We start from the raw sequence: 22,868 nt of genomic DNA, 5'->3' as shown, positions 1-22,868 counted from the left end.
TATTGCTTTGAAGGTATGAATGATATCATAACAGCCCCCCCACCATTCACTCCAAAGTGGACACCTGTGTATACACACATGTACTCTGACTGTTGTTACTCTGATGATCAGAATTGCATCGAGCACAGATCCACTGTCCCGCATAGAGCAAAATGCCCCTACCTTCACCCTTAGGTGATACCCGAAGCCATAGCACATCTCGCTTCAAGCCCAGCAGATCCAGAGCGTTCGCAGTTTTCCCCATCAGCTCTGTGTGGCTCTTGGTGTGACCCTTGGTGACCCTGGACCAACGGAAGCAGACCCTCCCCACACGTAAAACATTTGGGGGACAGATCTGGGCTTCAGTTTTAAGCGAGATGATTACAGGGTGTAGGAACTTGAGGTAGATGCTGTAGTTTCTAATTCTGTTTAGAAAAGAGGAGAAACAGAAGTAACGTGGTGACGGGTCAGAACAGACACAGTATGCCAGAACTCAGACTCGCTTCTAAGGCAGGCAGGTGTCATTGTCATTAGGATCAGCTTCTTCATCTGTAAAATGGGTTAATAAGCATAGGAGGGTGTGAATGTAAAAAAAATAATGCTAAGCAAAATGAGCCAGGGAAGGACATTCGGTATGATTTCACTCTTATCCGGACTTCCTGAAACGAAACAGATGAGTGAAGGGAGGGGGGAAGGAGAGGGAGAAAAACCAAGAAACCCAACTCCTAACTCTAGAGAACAAACTGATGGTGACCAGAAGGGACGTGGGTGGGGGAGTGGGGGAAATCGGGGATGGGAGGAAGAGGAGGACACTTACCATGATGAGTGAGTAACGTACGGAGTTATCGAATCGCTGTATTGTGCACTTAAAACTAATATAACACTATACGCTAACTTACTAGAATGAAAACTTCAAAAATTTTAAACATTCTTTTTTTAGATTTTGTCAGAGAGAGAGTGTGTGTACAAGCAGGGGGAGCGGTTGGCAGAGGGAGAAGGAACATGGGGCTCAATCGCAGGACCCTGGATCATGACTGGAGCCAAAGGCAGATGCTTAACCGACTGAGCCACACGGGCACCCCAAAACCTTAAAAAAATTTTTTTAAAGATTTTATTCATTTATTTGACAGACAGAGATCACAAGTAGGCAGAGAGGCAGGCAGAGAGAGAGAGGGGAAGCAGGCTCCCAGCTGAGCAGAGAGTCCGATGTGGGGCTCGATCCCATGACCCTAGGATCATGACCCTGAGCTGAAGGCAGAGGCTTTAACCCACTGAGCCACCCAGGTGCCCCCAAAACCTTAAAAATTTTTAAAAATTAAAAGGAATGGTCCATAGTAGACAGCATGCGGTAAGTGCTCAATCCATGGCCCCCACACACAGTCTTTTGATCTGATAACAAAGAACTCACGCTCTCAAAATAACCTTTCCCCCCTTCCTCTCTCCCTTCCTACTCCCCATTTGTCCCCCCCTACGCCTGTCCTGTTTCTTCTACAATCCGTCCTGCAACACTATGTCCTTTACTGAACTATTGAGCCGAAGCTCTTCCTCCCAGCTCAGGTGCGAACAGCACCCCAGGCCAGGACCCGCTCTGTGACAGGAAAGACACACACCATAGAGCAAACATGGGGACAGGAGGGGGCTTCTCCACAACTGTCCCCGTCTGGCCTGCTCCAGGGAAGCGATCTTTCAGATCAAGCTGGACTCTTCTTAGCCAACCACATCACCGCTGTCTTAGTAAAGAAATTCAGGGGCACCTGGGTGGCTCAGTGGGTTAAGCCTCAGCCTTTGGCTCAGGTCATGATCTTGGGGTCCTGGGATTGAGCCCTGCATCGGGCTCTCTGCTTAGCAGGGAGCCTGCTTCCCCCTCTCTCTCTGCCTGCCTCTCTGCCTACTTGTAATCTCTGTCAAATAAATAGCTAAATAAAATCTTAAAAAAAAAAAGAAAAAAGAAATTCAGAGTGATGAGGACGAGGCCCATTTCCAGCAGCACTGACAAATTCTGCACTTAGCAGGCTGGCCCCAAGGGGCTCGACTGCTCAGCAGGAGCCTGCACCGTCTGCTCAAGCCCATTCTCCACCATGAGCGAGGGGTGTGCCAGCCCACAGCTGAAAGAGACAGCAGGCCTGCTTGGGAAAGTGACCCAGCGGCACGTCGTCTTGTCCTCAGTCATCCTCGGTGAGGGCTGGCGACATCCTCCAGTTACTTGCAAATGGACTAGTGGAAAGAGCCATGGTCTGGGGCTCCCTTAGACCTGGACTGAAATCTTTGTCCTGCCACCACTGAGCCTCAAATTTTAGGCCTGCCGTTGGACCTTTCCGGGCCTCTGCTGAGTCATCAGAGAGCATGAACCTTCCAGCACTTTCCACTTCACCTGGGTCCTTGCACGGTTCTCTGGATTCTAGAAATAAGCAGGGGTTCAGGACATGCACCCGGGCCCACCCTGGCTCCACAAGTACAAGCTGTGTTTCCTTGGCCAAGTGACTTCACCCCTCTGGGCCTCCGTTTCCTCTTCTGTGTAGCGTGGGAATATTAGCACTTGGAAGATCATCGTAAGGTTTCCGCAGGACAGTCTGTGTAAACCATGTCGCAAAGCACGCGTCCCAGTCCTAAGAACACACAGGGAAAGACCGTGTTATAAACTGAAGTGTGGTCTTGATGTGCGAGAATGACTATTTACCGTGACAGACAAGAGCACGTTGGTTTTCATACATCATTTAAAATTTTCCTTTGGATGAGAGCGCTCACCCTCGCCCGCGTGGGGTTACACCGTGAGGTACCTGCACGGCGCTGCCCACGGCAGACCGCACTGCACTCCTTCGCACCTGTTACGCCCAAGACACAATGGTAGAAACATTTATGCAGATCGTTCCCTTCTGACCTCCCTGGTAGTGTTTTCATCCCCACAGTGAAGAACACTAGACCTTAGAGAGGGACCCTGGCCCAGACTCACTAGGCCAGTGCCGGGAAGTAAGCAAACTGGGAAGCCTTTGAGGCTATCGTTTGGGCTTTCCCAGCCCACGTGTGCAAGAAAAAGTAAGTATGTGAGGCAGCTTGTAGAAATGAGAACACGCTATCAGCTGTGCCCGACTCTTCCGAGCTGTCTCCATGTGGGTCTCGTCTGCTTGGTCACTGGAGAACGACCCTGGCTTGGCTCTCCAGGCGTCTCCTGGTTGTCAGTACCTGGTCATTACCCTGGCCGCACAGGAATCCCTTCCTTCTCTTCTGGCCTCCGCTGCCCTTCAGGGTCACGGTCTGCCAGCCCACGTGACTTCCAGTCTCTTGTTTCTGCTTTTCTGATGGGAGGGAGGAACCGACCATGTACTCAGAGGGACACTGGTGACCACTCGTTTGCAAACCCTTTTCCGCTTTGTCCCAGCCAGATCTGACTTTTCTCTTCTCCCCAAAGCCAAGTACATCGGCTGCTACCTGGATGACACCCAGAGCCGGGCCCTGCGAGGCGTGTCCTTTTTCGACTACAAGAAGATGACCATCTTCCGCTGCCAGGACAACTGCGCAGAACGGTAGGGCCTGACGTCCCGCGCTCCATTCCTGCCGGGCTCCTTTGGCGGCGCTCTTTCCTCTTCCGCGGAAGGGCGCGGTGGAGGATGACACGTGGTCACGAGGGCCGCATGATGCCGAGGGTGGGGCTGTGTGCATGCTGTGCGCCTGCGTGTATGCAAATGAGCTGGACCGTCGGTTTGTGGGAGTTTCTGGTGGCGCAGTTTGACCCTGTGCCTCGGTGTGAGTTTGTACGTACAGCGTGCGGGTTCAGCGGCGGAGGTTCTGAAGCCTTACGCGCATGCACTGTGATCTTTAAGTAATGGTGGTCGTGTGCGCAGGAGACTTTGTGAATCTGTGTGCAAGGCTCCAAACCTGTGCCCGTGTGCGGGAAAAGCCCACAGGTGTGACTCGGTGAGCAGGAGGCTTGTAGGACACCCATGGGACATCTCACACGTAGAAACACGCACTTGTACCTACAGTGATTTCCAGTTGCAGCAAGTGATGTTCTTGATGGGGACATATACGGGGGGAGGCAGTGACTTCCCAAAGGTGGAGGAGGTCCCACAGGACTGGCAAGTGGGGCCGGGGCCCTCAGCTTGTGCCTGGGCCCTGGCATTGCCACCTTAGCCTGGGGGTGGCTTGTGAAGGGGCGGCTCGCTTGCCTACCTTCAGACTCTCTCTCTGGCTAGCTCTGAGGTCACAAATTCTGATGGACCTCAGCTGCATGGCTGTCCTGGAAATGAGCGCGGGCGTGACCGAGGGACTCCTCCCTTTGTCCTTGATGAGGATGTCCCTTTATAATCAGCTCCCCGAGCCCAGGGACCTCTCCATCTTGGGAAAGACGCAGAGCCCTTGAGGATGTACCAAACTGTGGGGAGACAGAGGTGAATTCTGCAGAGTTCATGGCCCCCATGGAGTCACAGCCTTGATGGAGAGATAGGCGGGTACACCGAAAAGGGCCTTGTAGCAGGATGAGGGGTCAGATGGCATGAACTGCAGACCGTGGAAATGCAGAAGAGCCCCCAGCCTGCCTCCGCCGTCAGGAAAGACTCAGAGGAGGTGACCGCCAAGGTGAGCTTCAGAGTGAGTCAGATGAACTCATGAAATCCGTTTGAGTTCAGCAAATATTTATTGCTGCCCGTGTGTGCGTCCGGGTGCTGGAGACGCAGCCATGAGTCAGCCGCAGCCCTGCCCTCTGGGGGCTCCCCAGCCAGTTAGGAAGACGGAGGCAGGCACATGCTGGGGAAGAGAGGAACAGCAGCTTATTTGTGCTGGGTATTTTCTCCGTGCCAGACACGGTTCTCAGCACTTTGCAAATATTAACTCTTAAATTCCTTCCCCCCCGCAAGACCCTTACGAGGCTGATGAGGAAACCAGACTGTGGGGACATCAAGCGTGAGGGGTGCTGGGCGGCGTGTGCTAGCCAGATGACATCGGGCTTGCAGAGGCTGAGGGAATGGGGGGCTTAGGAAGAGTTACAAAGGTGAGATCTTGAGCCAGGTTTTGAAGGATGAATAGGAGTTTTCTAGGGAGTTCCAGTAGGATAGAAAGAGCAGCATACTCAAAGACCAGAACTCCTGAACCATCCTCAACACCGAGCCTCCTCAGGTAGGCAGGATGGGGATGCACAGGGAGTCCCAGTGGGGAGCTGTCAGGAGGGAGGGGAAGCTGCAGGGCTGGCTGACGCCTGCTGACGTGTGGCCTTGAATGCCATCTGAAGCATCTGGATTGGCCACGGGCGAGGGGGAGCTGCTGGAGGCTGTTAATCGGGGGATTGATGTACATTCATTCCACAAATATTTGTTAAACACTTAGCATACACCAGGTGTTGAGAATGAGGGGGTAGTTTGGGGGGAAGACAGGGCTGGGGAGAGCAGATCATCTAGGGCGGGGGTTCTCAGCCTGGAGTGAATGTCTCCATCACCTGGACTCTTGTAAAACAGATGGCTGGACTCCATTCCCCCTTTCTGGTTCGGTAGGTTTGGGCTGGGGTAGGGGAGAGGGAGCAGAAGGCAACCAAAATTTGCATTTTTCCTGAGTTCGGAGACAGAGACCATACGGACTCTGTGGGTCCCAGGCCCACGGCTGGAGCACCACTCCTCTGAATTTCACACAAAGTGGCACGTTAGAATCACAGGGCCAATTAAATTAGACTCTCTGGAAGTGGGAGCCAGGTGTGGCGTTTAAAAAATGTTCCCCAGGTGATCCTGATGGCTGTCCATGTTAAAGAACCACTGATAGGAGGGTTTGTAGGCTGAGCCAAGCCATCTGGAAGCTAATCTGCCTGCAGGGGAAGCCTGGGGGTGGGGCGGGGGAGGGGGTGGTGGGGCAGTTGAGAGGTGTGATCTGTCTCAATTCTGGAAAGATCTTTCTGTCGAAGGCCACAGTGGAGACATCAAGATTAACTGCCTGAGGTCCTCCCAGGGACCACCGGTGACCCTAAGGATAGCAAGGCCGATTCCATTTCCCTTCCTGTATTAGTTATCCATCGCTGGGCCACAAATTATCCCCAAGTTTAGTGTCTTAAATCAACAAACATTATCATCTCCCAGAGTTTCTGGGTGCCAGAAACTACGATCTACGAGTGGAGTTAACCAGGTGCTTCTGCCTCAGTGTCTCTTTGACCTTGAGGTCAAGAGGGGCAGCGACTACAGCCTTCTGAGGACACGGACGGGACTTGAAAATCCCCCTCTGAGACAGGCGCTCCCAGCTGGTGGCTGTGTCCTCCCAGGGCAGCTGTCCCCCGCCCTTCTTGCTGTGAGCTGTCCCAGGGAGAGGGCTGGGAGGAAGCTACTGCTTGTTCTAGAATTGTGACACCTACTGGAAGTGGTTCTCCCCCGCCTTAGGTTCCTTCCATCAGTGGATCTAGTTATACGAGAGGGGCTCAGGGCACCCCAGAACCAGGGCTTCAGAGAAACGGCAGTTCTGAGAAAGACAGGTGCAAGGCAGGCTGGCCCAGCCCCAGGATGCTGGGGGTAGGCACCAAGGTGCCCATTGGCTGCACCTGTCCAGGTGAGCGTATGGAGCAGAGACTAGCACAGGCCACACGGGTAGCGGGGATGTGTGGAGGCTTGAGTCTGCATGGTTCCGTCTGTCTGGCTGCCCACGGCATCCGGGTTGAAGACGTGAGCTGACCGCTTCCCTCGGGGCTGCCACGCGCGGCCAGGGGCCCTGCAGGCTGCGCCTTCCTGGTTCTGGAGAACACCTCACCGGCAAGGGGGTTAAGCAGGACTTGTCCCAACCCTCTCCCTCCGCCCCCACCCCCTGCAGCCAGAGCAGGCCATGCCTTTCTGTCTGTTTACAGAATGGGTGTCCACTGAGAGTCCTTTTTAGGAAACAATTTGATGGCTACAGAAAAAAAAAAAAAAAGTTGAAAACCTTGCAGTGCCTGGATTTTTTGGGTTTTTTTAGGGGAAGGAATTTTTCCTTGGCTGGCTATGTGACCTTGGTTTTGCCATCTTCCAAGGGGATACAAGAGTCCCTGCCTCCTCCTTCCATTCCAGCTCTTCTCAAGGGACCTGGAGGCATCATTCCTGGGGGACATTTCCTGGAATAAAGGGGCTGGACTCTGGAGATAGAATTAGCGCCTAGCACTAGACGGGAGGAGCAAGAGGGTGGGTTGGGATGGAGGGACCCCAGGCTCGGAGGCGCACGCATGTGTGTGTGTGTGTGTGTGTGAGAGAGAGAGAGAGAGACATGTATAAAGTCAGGAGGACACTTGTGGCCACGTGGGTAGGTGTATGGGGATGAAGGCAGGGGGGTGGTCCTGGGGGTCCTGGGCCCCGGAGACCTCCCATCCCCCTGAGTCTCCCGGCCCCTGGGGTCCGCACAGTAGCCTGACTGCAGCCTTCCCCAGGGGTTACCTGTATGCCGGGCTGGAGTTCGGAGCCGAGTGCTACTGCGGCCACAAGATCCAGGCGACAAACGTGAGCGAGGCCGAGTGTGACATGGGATGTAAGGGCGAGCGTGGCCGCGTGTGCGGTGGCGCCAACCGCCTCTCCGTCTACCGGCTGCAGCTGGCCCAGGAGTCTGCACGCAGGTGTACGTGAGTCGGCCCTGCCCCTCTCCGTGGCTGTGCTGCTCCCTGCCCTGCGCCTTCCGTGGCTCCCTAGCACCCCCGCGGTCCTGCCCCGCCCCAGCTTCCACCACAGCCCCTGCAGAGTCCTCTGCTCCAGTTTCTCCAAACGTTTCCCCCGTCCGTGTCCTCTCCCTCCCACACCGAGCTGTCCCCTGTGCCAGCCCCATCCCCGTTTTTCCCCTTCCTCCTTGACAAAGTGAGCCTTCCTGATTTCCTGAGAGCCTATTGTCCGTCTCGATGATGCAGACGGGGGCAGGACCATGATGATGGCAAGAGCGGGCATTGGATCCTTTTTAAGTGCCTTATGCGGAGTAGCCCATCCTCACAGTGACCCTGCAAGTAGGCACTGTTCTTCTCGGACTCCCATCTGACAGCCCAGGAAACCGAGGGTCGTGTCACCTAAGCCGCAGAGGATTTAAACCAACTCCACAGCCTGTGTCTTTAATGCTCCCATTGAGAGAATTTCTTGCATGTCTATGCTTCAGTCTTGTTGGAAAACCCCTCCCTTTCCACATGGAGGGAGGGAGACGAGCAGGAGAGCATGGGCGCTGGCCCGTCTTCTGCAGACATCATCGCATTGTCCCCTGCTCTGGGTGCGTCCGAACAGTTAATGTCTCTTTAGCAAGAATCTGCCCTGTGCCAGGCGCTATACCAAGCCTGCTGCAGGCCCGGTTTCGTATCCCTTTCCTATAGCTTTTCTGAGCGGTTACCAGTGTTAATTCCCATTGTACAGTGGGGAAACTGAGGCTCGCTGAGTTTAAGTAAAGCTGCCAAGGTCACCCAGGCTATTTAAAGGTGACCCACAAACTTGCGGAAATGGCTGAGGGCCTGTACAAAAGATGGAGGGCTGTGTTTCTCCCCGTTACCCTTCTGATGTGGCCTCGAGGCAGGGACAGGAACCCACAGCTGCACCTCTGACCCTTGGGCCAGCGTTTCCCAGATCTGAATGCGCCTGTGAACCCTATGGAGATGTTGTTACCATGCAGATTCTGTTTCAGCAGGTCAGGGTAAGATTTTGCATTTTGAGGAGGCTCCCAGCTGATGCTAGGCTGCTGGGCCAGGGACCACACTTTGAATAATAAGGCCTCAGACCTCAGCAGGCTCGCCCTGCCCTGAATGGGGCCTGCCCACGTGGGCGGGTTTGCCTGTCTTCCACAGGCCAGTGCCGTTGTTTATAAAAACTCATTGTTGGTTTGCCTGATAACGCGTTCTGTCTCCCCAATCCCGTGCTTTTGAAGCTCCTGCTCCAGCTTTGCGCTAAGGACAGCCGAGAGTGCTGCCAGTTTCCAAGGGCGCTGACCGCTGCCAACAGTGGCACCATCGACCGCCCCAGAGTCGCCTCGTGTCGCCCGGGGCTGAAGTCCTGGCTGGCAGCGGGCACAGGCGGTGTGTGACTTCCAGGCTGGAGAATGTCCACACGGCAAGGCTCTGGTTTGGCCGTTACTGTAATGAGGTTTTAATTCGATGGCAGATTTACCGTCCTCAAGCAGATCCCTTTATGCCAATATTTATGTTATTTTGATGGCGACTTTGACTCTCTGGCAAGGTGGCATTAGAGTCGTGGGTATTTGGCGAGAAAGCTGTCGCCATTGCAGCGTCCTAGTACATAGTAAGAGCTGGGTCACAGAATTAGGCCATGTGGGTCGTTAGCCAGAGAGCAGCCAGACCTCCTTTTGGTTAATGTTCAGATTGGCTGGATAATCTGGACATATTCTGCCCCTTCCCCCCCAACCCCTGACACACTCTCTCCCTCTCTTACACACACACACACACACACACACAACTACTGTGACCACCTGATAGGAAGAATAGTATCACAGGCCATCAGAGATTTTTCAGTTAGCTGAAATACACAAGCCGCAGCATGCAAAGACTCTCCATTCTGAATGACAGGGTGTGTCCTACCCTTGCAGCAGCGGGAGGGCTGGGCGTTTGCTGGAGTCAGCCGCCCCCGGGGCTGGCAGGGATGCCGCTGCCTCCCCTCAGCTTACCTGCCTCCTACAGCAGCAAAATTACCCAGGATGGCATTTTATTCCATCTGAGAAAGGAGTCTTTGGGGTTGATGTCCAAGAAGGGAACATAAGTCGTGTCTGCAGAGGGTGGCCTCCTGGAGTCTCTCAGTCCAAAACGTTGTTCCGAAACATCCCTCTACAAGGTCTGCAGCTTGGATACCTTCAGCGGGAGCCTCTGGAAGAAAACCGAAGCCTTATTAACCTCAAGATTGACACAAGAATGGAAGTGGCTTGGATATGGGGATGGATGGTTGATGATGTCAGACTGAGATTCCTGGTGGGCTCCTAGTTGGCAACAGGGTGCCTGGAGAGAGCATGGGGACCATTCATGGAAGCAAAATGCTTGAGGGGCATGCACGTGGATTAGGCCTGGGGAAGAGTGGAGAAGGAAGTACAGTCCCTGTCCTCGGGGAGCTCACCGTCCAGTGGAGAAACAGACCCAGCCCCAGCGGTGGTGTGTGTTGGGGGATTGCAGGGCCTCTGTCTGCGCGAACCAAGGGAGCAACATTTGAGCTGAATCTCATTCCAAGGAGATTTCTGGATGAAAGAGAGACCCCTATATTCCAACCATGAGCAAAAGGTGCAGGGTCAGCAAAGGTCCTAGTTGAGTACCCTGTTGGAAGCTCCTTCCTTGCTGATGTCCCCTTTTACAGCTTTAGAGACTGAAGCCTGGAGAGCCTAAGTGGCTGATTGAATGGCCATAGAGGGAGGCTTCACAGAAGGGAGCTATTTGACTAGGGCCTTAAAAGATGCATAAGATTTTGGGGCGCCTGGGTGGCTCAGTGGGTTAAAGCCTCTGCCTTCAGCTCAGGTCATGATCCCAGGGTCCTGGGATCGAGCCCCGCATCGGGCTCTCTGCTTAGCTGGGAGCCTGCTTCCTCCTCTCTCTCTCTCTCTCTGCCTGCCTCTCTGCCTACTTGTGATCTCTATCTGTCAAATAAATAAATCTTAAAAAAAAAAAAAAGATGCATAGGATTTTGCCTGGTGTAGGAGAGGGGGATATCCAGACTCAAGTTGCAAAGGGGTGGGAGAGAAATGTAGGCAGAAGAAATTAGTGTGCAAACGTCTGAAGGTGGCTTCAGGAAATGGTGAGCAAGCATGATTTTCCCAAGGCCATGGTGCTTCCTAGGGACTGCACATGGGCAGGAACCCACCCCTCTAACTCCTAGTTTAGGTGCTATGGGTCCCTTGACCTCTTGTATTGGATTCTGGACCTCAGCTTCTCTCTTTTGGGAGAATTCCTGGGATTTACAGCCCTTGGTAAAGCAGATTACCTCCTACTTTCCCTGACTTCTGATCTGTCTTTTTGCCCCCTTTGCTGACTCCAAGCAAAACAGAATTGCCAGTGTCTTTGCTCTAACCCAGTGTACCTTTGGCTTCCCTTTTCTGGTTCTGATTTATACATTTGTGTACAAATGAATCAGAATGGGAGGCCTTCCAAGTTACTGGCACACAACAGTAGGCAGGGAAATGAGAAAATGCACCAGGAAACAGGTATGGTAGAAACCAGACTCCATTTGTATAGTCATTAGTTGATACTAACACTGTATCCTAATTGTGTTTCCCTGAGCAGTGGCACAGAATTCTTAATGATTGGAAAGATCTAAAGGAGGCTTGTTATCTCCAAGCTCCACTCTGGTGGGGCATACGCCTTGCGTAGGGAGGCAGCCTATGTGTTCCTGTGTGATGGAATGCTCCTTTAGTAGCGAGAGCATTAAGAGGTTGGCAGAGCATGGGGCGCCTGGGTGGCTCAGTGGGTTAAGCCGCTGCCTTCGGCTCAGGTCATGATCTCGGGGTCCTGGGATCAAGTCCCACATAGGGCTCTCTGCTCAGCAGGGAGCCTGCTTCCCTCTCTCTCTCTCTCTGCCTGCCTCTCTATCTACTTGTGATCTGTCTCTGTCAAATAAATGTTAAAAAAAAAAAAAAAGAGGTTGGCAGAGCAAATGTCTGCAGGCATCCTGCTATTCTTCCTTAGCACAGACTCTCAAGCACATGGACTCCTTGCTCTTGTTACAAAAGAAGCGAGAAATGGACTTCCTTCTTGGTTGGATTACATTTTTCACAGAAGTTTGCTAAATGTCTCAGCAAGCATAGCTCTCCTCCCAGGGGCAGACCTGCCGGTGATTTGAGAACATTAAGACTTTATGGGATGTTGCAAGAAATTCCATTTACCTGGAAGATTCTTGCCAATATACGTGTTACATGGATTCTTAGAACTATATTGGAGCTGTTCCGTACATACAGGACGCATCGGGTGGCTGTCCGTGGTGCTGACCGCCCCTTAGTTCTACCTGAAACCCCCAGGACTGCCGACAGACTAGCTTCTCCCCGGACTCAGCACATTTTCCCCTTGTTTTTTGTTTGTTTGTTTTCTGTCTTGGTGGAAGTATTATGAAGTTATTACTATAGCGGAAGTATTACATGATCGTGGAAAAAAAAATAGATCCTTGACTTAGGGTTCACAATTTACACAGTGTATTTTGTGTACTGTGAGTTTTGGCAATTTGTTGTCTTTGTGAAAGTTAGAAGGAGCGTTTTGTGTCTGTGCTTGTGTTATGCTCATTGATAACGCCATTCCAGCCACTTCTGCCAAGGAGAGCCACAGATGATTGTGGAAAGTCCCAGTGGCTGGAGGGACCATCCCTAGCTCCTCCTTTGCCAGTTCTGGAGCTCTCTCCCCTTTGACATGTTCCTAGGACCCCTGAATTTTATCATTTATATGGGTCTTCAGGAGTTCTGCCGTGTAGGGTCAAGGAGATGATAGCTAGGGACGTCTGGGTGGCTCAGTCGGTTCAGTGTCTGCCTTCAGCTCAGGTCCTGATGGGATCGAACCCACATTGGGCTCCTCGCTCGGCGGGGAGCCTGCTTTCTTCTCTGCTTGCCTTTCCCTGTGCTTGTATTCTCTCTCTGTCTCTCTCTGACAAATAGATAAATAAATATCTTTTTAAAAAAGATGATAGCTAGAGAATTTTTCTTCTGCATCATGATGGGGAATACTTGGTTTGCTCTTATCCCCTCAGAAAGTCCACAAAGACTATGATAAAGACATTGTAGGTCTTGAACTCAGGCGGACATGGTTTCTTTTCCAGGTCTCTCACTTACCTGGCGTGTTGCCTTTGACTGGGCTGCTGACCCTCTGAGCCTCAAGTGCCCCATCAGTAAAATGGGGACAATTCCAGCCTTTAAAGATGGCTGTGACCACCAAGGGAGATAAAGTCAAGCAAGCACCTAGCTCAGTGTTCTTGAGCAGTTGTGATGCCCCTTTCTTCCTGAAATGAAAACTTCTCAATGCACTCTAAGCAGCACCCAATTCATGCTCTCTGAATTTGCAACAGGCCGCGGGAGCCTTTGGTGATGGCTAAAAATAGCTGGCTTGAATTCTCGGACAGTTAGGCTCTTTGTGTAATTCAATCTCTCTCTGATTATAGGTAGCCGTTAACAGCTCCCAGCTCACTGCCTTCCCTCCTCGCTGGCATCTTTAATGCAGTAGAGCCTGGCCTAATTACCCAGGGGGTGGTGGCCTCTTTCAAACCGAGGGGAACTCTTCCACACCTCCCTTTAAGCTGACGCCTGGTGACATTTACCTCATTTTTGTGAAGCCCCAGAACAAAGAGATGATAGGACTTCAGAGACACTTGCAGCTGGTTCCGGGCTGTTCATCTGCCCCCAGCAAAGGGAGTTGCCAAACAGTTGCTCTGCTCACCTCTTGCTAGTAAAAGCCTCAAGCTGCCGAGGTCAGGCACCATCCCAGCTGGCCCGGCAATGGAGAGCTGACGTTATCAGAATGTGGGCCATGGGCTTTTGTGATGCCTGGACCCCTGCTGTGGGGCCCGAGAGGGTTTCTGGGAAAATCGGGGGGCTGGTGTGGGGTCTCTGGAGCCCCCAGCCATGTGCGAACAGGGCAGGCCTCCTGCAGAACAGCAGAGGGGTGGAAAACCAAGAGGAGATGTCAAGCAGGATGGGGGTCACATCCCAGCTCTGTTCCCCACTAGCTGTGTGACCTGGAAAAGCAACTGAATTATTGTGTCTCAGGGTCCCCAGCTGTGAAACAGGCTAAGTCTGGCCAACATCATAGGTACGGTACGTGTGACGCAGAACCCTGGTGACGTAGAGGCAGCAGCTGATGTTCCGTTGGCTTTAGTGTCTGTCGGTCAGGAGGAAGACCCTACCCAGGGTCACGGCCATTGTCCAGAGGCCGGGTATGGCTCAGCTCCCCGAGCACCATTCCCACACACTGTGGCCTGGGGAGAGCAACGGCCCTGAACCCCATGTGGGATTTCCCCTGTGGATTAAAAATGCTACAAGATCCAAAGCCATTTCAAGTTGGGTTCCCCCAGAGGCCAGGATGTGACCCCTGGTTTGTGGGGGAAGCCAGCTGAAGGTGTACCTGTAGAGGGACGAAGAGGTGAGACAAGGAAGGGAGGGAGCCCTTACAAGGTCTTTTATAAAGCAGATCTCACCACTGAGGACAGCTGAAGCTTAATCCCACTGGGGAGCTTTAGGAGAAGGGGGTGACCATGCTTCAGAGGTGTCCCACCAGAGGGACAGGCAGGTGTTTACCCTCCCACATTCCCCCATCGTGGGCTAAGGGGGACTTCTGAGGAGAGGAACTCCCTGGCAGGTCCAGCCCATTCCTCACTGGTTCGAAGACCCAGTCCTGGGTGTTTGTTGTCTGTCATTGTCCGTCTGTCTCAGGATAGGGAGTGCCGGGGGCTTGTTAATGGGACACAGACAGTGGCTCCTTTGTAGGATCCGGACACCCTTCCCATTTCACGGATGAGCGAAGGAGAAAGGAGCAGGGAGTCCTGGCTAGGTCTCAGGCACCGTAAATGCGATCACACGGACTTCCACCTTCACTGTGCGGCGCTAATAGGATCCCTGTTTATTTCCTCAGGAAACCGAGGCTCGGGAGGGGAGGACCCCTGCCCGAGGACACACAGCTTAGTCAATATGTGGCCCAGGTCTGCCTGAACTGTAAATCAGTTCCCTTTCTGTGGGCACCAGGCTTTTTTGCAAACAGGAAGGCCTCTCCCGACTGCCGTAGAAATGTAAAATTCTTTCTATCGAAGAAGAGTGTCAGGAAGGTCTAGGGACCTGGGTTTGGCCACTTCTCCTTCATTTGCAGACGTAAGTAGTGAGAGGGCCACTCACCACTGAATGGGGAGAACCAGGCGGCCCATTTTATAGATGGAGAATATGAGAGTAGCGGGAGAGTTAAAGGTCTTGGCCACCATGGGTATTCACGTTCCGATCACCAAACCATGAAGGAGAGGAAGCTGCCGAGAGAAGTGGCCTCCAAGGCATGCTTCCCAGATCCCCGCGAGTTCCGCCTTTCTGCTGGACATCAGGAAGCCCCCAGTGACCAGGCAGGACTGGAGGAAGACCCCACATCCCACAGGTCAGCTGTGCCTGGACCCGCCTTCCCACCCCTGGTCCCCTCCTTCCCCGCCGCTAGCACACCTTGCCCAAAGAGAGACTCAGAACAGTGCCCTCCTGATTCCATTCTGGCTCGTTCATCCTCGGAAAACCTCGGCACATTTGCCATTCAGGGAATTCCGCTCAGCCATCCTCTGAAGCTGGGCCGGGGACTCAGTAGCAGATGCTTAAATGTCAAAGGGAGACAACCTGCATGGAGCTGGGCTGACAGAGGCTTCCCACCCCTTCCCGCCCTCGGAGTCTGCCTGCCTGAAGACGGTGTCCAGGCCAGCGGGAGGACGTCACACGGAGAGATGGAGGGGAAGAGATTCAACTACTTCTCCACCTGCTTTTCCGTTTAAGCCTAAGGCCAGGCAACAAGGAGACGGGTCCCCAGACCTTCGCCTGCCCCTTCCACTCTACTTTCCGCTCACCAGACTTCTGCATCGCTGTCTCTTGTGTCCTCCGCCCAGCGTCCGTGCCTCCATTTTAGAGATGAGAATGTGAAGGCTCCAAAACTGCCCAGGGGCAAACATCCGGGAAGGGCGGAGCTGCCTGTGTGGCGGCAGGTGGAGACTCCAAGGTCCAGGGGAGAGGAGCAAAGTGAGCACCAGAGCTCATGTGTGCTGACCACTGGGTTTCTGCTCCCAGGCCAGGCAGCTTGTCCCCAGCCTATGGGTTTCAGGGAGGAACTGCGGCTTCCGGGGGTGGGGCCAGACTGGGCAGAGCCTAGGTCAGGGCCGAGCACCTCGAAGCCCCTGCAGACACATGCTGGTGTGGGCCCGTCAGCAGTTGGACCCCCAGACGCAGGTGTCGGGTTTGGGGTAATGGAGAGCCGAGCGTTCAGCCCTTGGGGGGGGGCGTGTCCTGATGTGTGTGTGGGCTCAGTTACTCCAAGTCACGTCTGCAAGAGGATGCAGGGGTGACTCCTAGCAGGGGCGACCCCAGAGACCGCTGTTGGTGAATGCCAACACTCACATGCCCAGGGGCAGACCCAGCTGCTGTCCAGAGGTCTATACGTCCCATCCCGTGATACACAGGACCCAGACAGATACCAGTAGTGCCCGGCTGTGAGCTCCAGCGGGGACAGTCCCCATACTCTCAGCATCCTGGGGAGAGACACCACCCAGGATGGGCTCAGTAGAGGGACCCGCCCCCTCCTGATCTCTCTCTTGCATGGTGCCCTGCGGAAACCCATATCTGCCGGAACCTAGGTGCTGACTCTTTTTGGGATTTTTGAGAAATGCCCAACCCCTGGTGACATTGAGCCTGTCTGGTGGGAGGCTGGCGGAGGCTCCGCCTGGCCCTCCGCTAGAAGACAGGGAGCCCTCTTCTTGGGTACATGGTTGCCGGGCAGCCCAGAGAGATCACCTAGGGTTATGTCTCCACCCCACGGTGGGGGCCCCACGCCCAGTCGCAGCCACGTACAGATGCCCACATAGACAGACCCTCATGGCCAGGTTCGCAGCTTCAGTGCTTAGCGTCCACACGCCGGAACAGGTTGATCTGTACTCACTTTGCCACAATCAGGTGCACACACACTTCCTTCTTGTCACACACAGTATGCACACCTGTCCCACCTCCCACACACTTCACTACAGCCAGGCCACAGCTAACCTCATGGCGGGCCCCTCTTGTCCCACTGATGCAGAGACATGTTCTCACCCCACAGGTGCCCCAGTACCCTTGATGCCTTCTAACACACCCTGTCTTCCCCCCAAGGGTGTGGCAGGGGCACTTAGGAAGGAAGCTCCTAGAGGGGAAGAGGTGGTGGGCTTCAGAACTTTACAGTACACCCCGGCCTGCCCCCCATCCCGAAGGGGCCTCCCTGAGCCTCAGCCCCGGAATGATCTCCCAGAGCAACCCTCCCAGCCTCAACCATGACCCAGGCAGCTATAGGGTGGTCTCTTGAATAGAATCCCATGGGAAAGAGGAAGGTTAACAATTTGAGGATTTTATTTATTTATTTGACAGACAGAGATCCCAAGTAGGCAGAGAGGCAGGCAGAGAGAGAGGGGGAAGCAGGCTCCCTACTGAACAGAGAGCCTGATATGGGGCTTGATCCCAAGACCCTGGGATCATGACCTCAGCCGAAGGCTGAGGCCTTAATCCACTGAGCCACCCAGGCGCCCCAAGGTTAACAATTCGAATATGGTTTTGGAAACTCAGGGTCAAGAGTTTTTCTTGGTACTTAAAGAAAATCTGGGGGCACCTGGGTAGCTCAATGGGTTAAGCCTCTGCCCTTGGCTCAGGTCATGATCTTAGGGTCCTGGGATCGAGCCCCGCATTGGGCTTTCTGCTCCGCAGGGAGCCTGCTTCCTCCTCTCTCTCTGCCTGCCTCTCTGCCTACCTGTGACCTTTGTCTGTCAAATAAATAAATAAAATCTTCAAAAAAAAAAAAGAAAGAAAATCTGACTCCAGTATCAAGATATCTCAGAGCGACGGCCTTGACTTTGTGAAGGATTCATAGTCAAGGTGGAGTGAGTGTAAAGGGCAGGAGAGGCAAAACAAGTATCACAGTGTTTTGCAAAGGCTAATCATATGAGGCTTGGGGGTGGCTTCTTAAAGAGGGACAGCCCAGAGTGTGAGGCCTTGGAGCTTAGACATTCCTGGGTTCAGAATCCAGAAGCCACTCCTCGTCAGCTGTGTGATCTTGGTCAAGTCAGTCTCCCCCTGTGAGCCTCCGTTTTCCCTTCTGTATAATGGGGAGAATGAGACCTTCCTCGTAGGGAAGAGGTATTTACCCAGTGGCTGGCACCCAGCCAGGACAAGGTGTCTCACTTCGATTCCAGAATCCGCTCTGCCTCTTCGATGTTGACTGACTTGTGTCAAGTGGTTTCAGCCCTCTGAGCCTTGTTCCCGCATCTGTACGAAGGGGAAAGCTTACGCCACCAGAGTGATGGGCGTGTTCACCAAGTCCATGCATGGGAGCAGCTAAGCCTGATTCCCCCCAGAAAGCCATGTGGCCAGTACGCAGGAACCATGGTGATCCCAGCCGTACCCCGATATTCCTCAAAGCACCCGATCATCATAACCGCATCATTCTTATTGGAAGAAGCTGGGACTTGGAAGAGAGAGCAACCTGGCTTCATATGACTCTTTCGTTGGACCACTTGGTGATGCTGGAAGGCAGAGAGTCCTTGAGTTTCCGGCTCTGCATCTATAAGTGGGGGGAGCCCCAGCATCTACCCCAGGGGCTGCCGTGAAGAGAGGCCAGGCACCCAGCATGGGGGGTGGGGGTCAATCAGCAGGAGCGAGAGTTCCTCTTGCTGGAAGCCAGGCAGTGTCTCTCTGGCCTGGGACCGGAGTGGGCTTCCAGATGGAGTTCTCTGGTTAATGAGGGTCCACACACCTGTGTTGGGTGTCCCACCTCGTAGCTGTGAGTCTTTAGCTCCAATGCCTGACTCCTCGCCCAGCCCTCACCCTGGATGGCACGTTCTCTGAGCATCGTCAAATCCTCCCTGGGGTGACTGATCTCTGGGGCTCCCCTGTGGGCCATGGGATGGGACACCAATGGTACTTGGGGTGTGACAGTGCCTTACGTGAGGGGGTGGAGTGCCGCCCCGGACGGAAGAGAACCTGTGTGGTCTGTCCACCTCCCTGCCGTTCGTATGTGGGGAAACTAAGGCCCAGAGGACCTCAGTGTGGGTCCACAGCACGCTGACCACTCCTAGCCACCACAGCCCTGCCACCTCCCTCACCAGCCTGCAGCAATGGCTGAGGACAGTGAGGGAGACAGGCCTGGATGGTGCGAGGCTGGAAATTAGCTCTGGAAAGTCACCACTTACCCAAATTCCAGATGTCTTCTCAGTTTGCTAGATTTGCCGCTGCCAGGAAAGACTTCAGGCTCCTGGGTGCCAAGTGCTAGAGATAATCCCCAGGATGACAGCTGACATTTAAAATGATCACTCCCAAATTCCCTCCCTCCTGCTCTTCCGTCATCTGGCTGCCCAGGGGACAATTCTGTATCCTTTCCCTGCTCGCAAACCTATCGTGTGTGTGCACCAACCGGGAGGTTTCATGCCCCAGACGCACCAGGAGACAGACAGGGATGGAGGTGCATGGTTTTTGCAGCTTGCTTTATTCGGCTGGGGACATGATCCTCAATAAGTTTTTGCCAACAGTGGGTCCTTTGGTTTGTCCCGTAACCTCACGGCTTGAGCCCTGCTGCCCTCAGGGGCACAATGAGAGTTTCTCCAGACCTTGTCAGTAAAGTTCCCAGCAGAGTAGATCCCACGCGGCAGGCACTCAGTAAACGACACCAATGTCTGGGCTTCTGGTTTTGGTGCGCTGTCTGGACGGTGTCCTTGGTTTTACCTGACAGCTGTGTTCTGGAAAGGTTCACGCAACTCCAATTTGAGAACAGCTGACCTCAATTTTAAATGGGCATCATGGGCCTTTTGATAGATTTGACAGGGGCAGTAAAAAAATGTTAAGGATTTATTTATTTCAGAGAGCGAGAGAGAGAGTGTGGGCATGTCGTGGGGGTTCCGAGGGAGAAGGAGAGAGAATCTCAAGCAGACTCTGCTGACCGCGGAGGCTGACGTGGGGCTCAGTCCCACAACCTTGAGACCACAACCTGAGATGAAATCAAGAGTCTGACGCTCAACTGACGGAGCCGCCCAGGTGCCCCTAAACATTTTTTTAATTTTTCTTAATTACTTTAAAAATGCATAGTCACTGTAGAGAAAGCTAGAAACGGTTTTAAAAAGATCAGAATAAAAATTTCCTATGATGCTACTCTATTAGTCAGCATTCTCCAGAGAAACAGAATTTGTAGGAGTTACATACACACACACACACACACACACACGTTAGGAGAGTTATTTAAGGAATTGGCTCGTGCAGTTGTGGAAGCTGGCAAGCCTGAAATTTGTAGGGCAGACCAGCCGGCTGGGAACTCGGATAGCAGTTAATGCTGCAGCCTTAAGGCAGAATTCCTTCTTCTCTGGGAAACCTCAAGTTTTGCTCTAGAGGCCTTCAACTAATTGGGTGAGGCCCACCCATGTGCTCCAGGGTAATGTCCTGTAAGTCTCCTTGACGTCCAGTACGTATAAATGTTAGTTACATCTGCAAAATACCTTCATAGCCACACCTAGATGTATGTTTGATCAAACAACAGGGCGCCATGGCCTAGCCATGTTGACCTAAAACAACCGTCATAGGGTTCCTGGGTGGTTCAGTCGGTTAAGCGTCTGCCTTTGGCTCAGATCATGATCTCAGGGTCCTGGGATCGAGCCGCGCTTTGGGGTGGTGGGGGTCCTTGCTCAGTGGGGAATCTGCTTCTCCTTCTCCCTCTACCTCTCCTTCCCCCTGGTGCTCTCTCTCAAATAAATTTTAAAATTCTTAAATAAGAAAATAAAAGCACTTTCTTTGGAAGGTGGTTCTCCAGCCGAAATCTGACTCCTGCTTTCCCCTCCCCCGGTTCTCCAGATGGAAGCGCAGTCTTCCGAGGCTGCTTCCGCAGGCCTGACAACCTCTCCCTGGCCTTGCCTGTGACGGCTGCCATGCCAAACATGTCCGTGGATAAGTGTGTGGACCTCTGCACTGAGAAGGTGAGCCAGGGGTCCTGCTCAGAGAATTACGGGAAGGGGCGGTATGGAACAGCTGTAGGAAGCAGGGGCTTGGCTGGAGAGGCAGCAGCCCAGCCAGGATGAGGGGGTCATTTCTGTGATCTGTGACACAGGCGAGGAACACACTAGTTTCATGTGAATCTAAGGGGTAGAAGTACTTGGGGTCTGTCTGTTTCCCACTGAGGAGGTGAGTTTTTTCTAATCTCAGGAATGCTCAGGAGTGAGGGTAACATTCTAACTTGGTCCCACAAGCATGAGATTGTCAGGAAAAGGCAAGGGCAGCCCCACTTTGAGACAGAGTGAGATCCTCGTCACTGGAGGCATGCAAGTAGAGTCAGGGCAGGTGTTGTGTCCATTGAATCCAATGGCTTCGGACGTTGGATTGAAGTCGGACTAGATGATCCATGGGTCCTTTCTTAGCCCAAGATCCCGAGATCCTTCCTCCCTAAATAGACCATGAACTCCACAAGAGTAGGGGCTGTGCCTTGAACGTTGGTGCCCTCCCAGCACCCCGAGCTGGTCTAGGCAGTGATGTCTGAGGAGCTCCATCCTTCTTTCAAGATGAGCTCATTCCATGAGGGGCCAAAAAACCACCCCTTCCACACCACAAAAAGAGGTTGCCCCTTTCATTCATTTGCTTGGCTGATATCTACCAAGAAACTGCTTTGTGCCAGGCCCCCGTGCTCAGTGCTAGGGATGCGGGTCAACCAGATGCGGTGTCTGTCCTCAGAGGTGCTGGCACTTGCCGGGGGCGTGTCTTGTGGCTCCTGCCGGGTGCTCGAGCCTGCACCCCAACTCTCCAATGCCCCACCTGCCCTGCTCGCCTCACCCCTCCTCGAGCCTCCTGACCCACGAAGCCCCTCGTGGGAGTGCCAAGAGGCTGTTGCTTCCTGAGCACACCCAGTGTGTAGCCCTCTGCACCGTGGGTCTCAGTTTACCTCTCACACGGAGACTTGGAGTTGAGATTTTCAACCCCATTTCACAGATGACAAAGCCAGCACCCAGACAGGTGAAGTCACTTGCTCGAGCTCACAACACAAGCAAGTAGGGCTGACACCTGGGCCTGACTCCGCATCTACACTCGGCATTTCTGAGCTACCCTAGAGAGGCTTTCAGAACCATTTGAGGGCAGCCAGGCAAGTTCAAGTCACCAAGCATTTCCTGAGCCTTGCTCTGCTTCTGAGAGGCATCCTGGAAGGTCAGGGGGAAGTTGTTAAGTTGAGGAGGCGTGCCCAGCTTTCTCTCTCAGGCGGGAATGCCCCTCCGCTCCCCGTAGCATCCCCTCCGTGGACACACCCCAGTCCCTGATGACCGTGCAGGTCACCTGCAGGAGGGACTCAGACAGGTGAGACAGTGAGGCCCCAGGTGAGGCGGCACAACAACGAGTCAGACTGTCCGCAGGACTGGAGGTTAGCGAGCGTGTGTGGACGGACAGGAAGGCCCCTCTGCAAAGCTCCCTCTTCGTTTCCTCTGATCTCCTTAGGGGTCACAAGAGAAAAATTGAGGGGATCCCGTGGGCGGGGGTACAGGACTACCTGTGCTGTGAGGTGGAGGGTAGGAGATTTAGGCGATCGGCCGAGGTTCGATGTGCATCACCTGTTAGAAAAGCCATCAGTCACACGCCCCACGCAGCCCCACCAGCGTATCAGCGTCTCGCTGTCCCTCTCTTTCTGCTTCTGCCCTTCAGCGGAGAGGTAACGTTCCTATTCAGTATGTGTTAGGAAGAAGCCAAACTTATTGAGCAAAGTTTGCAGGATTGGCCACAGAGATGCGACCTTGGTGTATTACTAGGTTATTCCTATTGGGGAGGATTCAGGGCTGCGGGTCCGACAAAGCCAGCCAACCTGAGCCCCACCTCACTCCGGCTCAGCTGTTCCGTAGAACAAATTAAGCAGTTAGGAGCAGCTGTCCCCGAGAAGAGCGTAGCTGACATGGGGATCCGTATCCTCTTTGGCTTAAAACAATGGGCTCAGACAGCTTTTCCCAAAGCATGGGCTTTGGGTCCCTCTGAGAGCCGAGGCTTTCCGGTGGCAGGGCGCAGGACGGGAAGAAAAGCAGTTTCTTTGTAGTTTTCTTTCCAGTCTTCCAGGAGAAAGCTCCGTCTCCATGCTCAGGTGTCTCGAATGCCTCTCAACCCTCCACTAATCTCCCCTTTGCAGGAAAAGCAGAGCCCACGGGGGCTCAGAGTCTTGGCAGGCAGAGTGCCTCCTTGGAAAGTAATTACATTGTTTCTTTCTATAGTATTTGCAAAATGTACAGAAGTGCCTGGTTTTATTTGTCAATTATACCTTAATTAAGCTGGAAAGAAAT

General features: G+C 53.5%; 1 protein-coding gene across 2 annotated transcripts in view; it reads left to right on the top strand.

Annotated features, from left to right (window-relative positions):
• WSCD2 (WSC domain containing 2) overlaps nt 1–22,868 on the top strand; it is a 117,649-nt gene that overhangs the window by 72,682 nt on the left and 22,099 nt on the right. For both annotated transcript variants that reach the window (XM_046025926.1, XM_046025927.1), the window contains exons 3-5: nt 3,386–3,500; nt 7,337–7,521; nt 20,419–20,540. In XM_046025926.1, the coding sequence (XP_045881882.1) occupies nt 3,386–3,500; nt 7,337–7,521; nt 20,419–20,540 (422 nt within the window). The remainder of the gene's footprint in view (nt 1–3,385; nt 3,501–7,336; nt 7,522–20,418; nt 20,541–22,868) is intronic.

The sequence above is a fragment of the Meles meles genome, chromosome 12, assembly GCF_922984935.1.
Source record: "Meles meles chromosome 12, mMelMel3.1 paternal haplotype, whole genome shotgun sequence".
Lineage (NCBI taxonomy): Eukaryota > Metazoa > Chordata > Mammalia > Carnivora > Mustelidae > Meles > Meles meles.
Note: the sequence above shows the minus strand (reverse complement) of the source record. Positions and strands in the feature narration are given on the sequence as shown.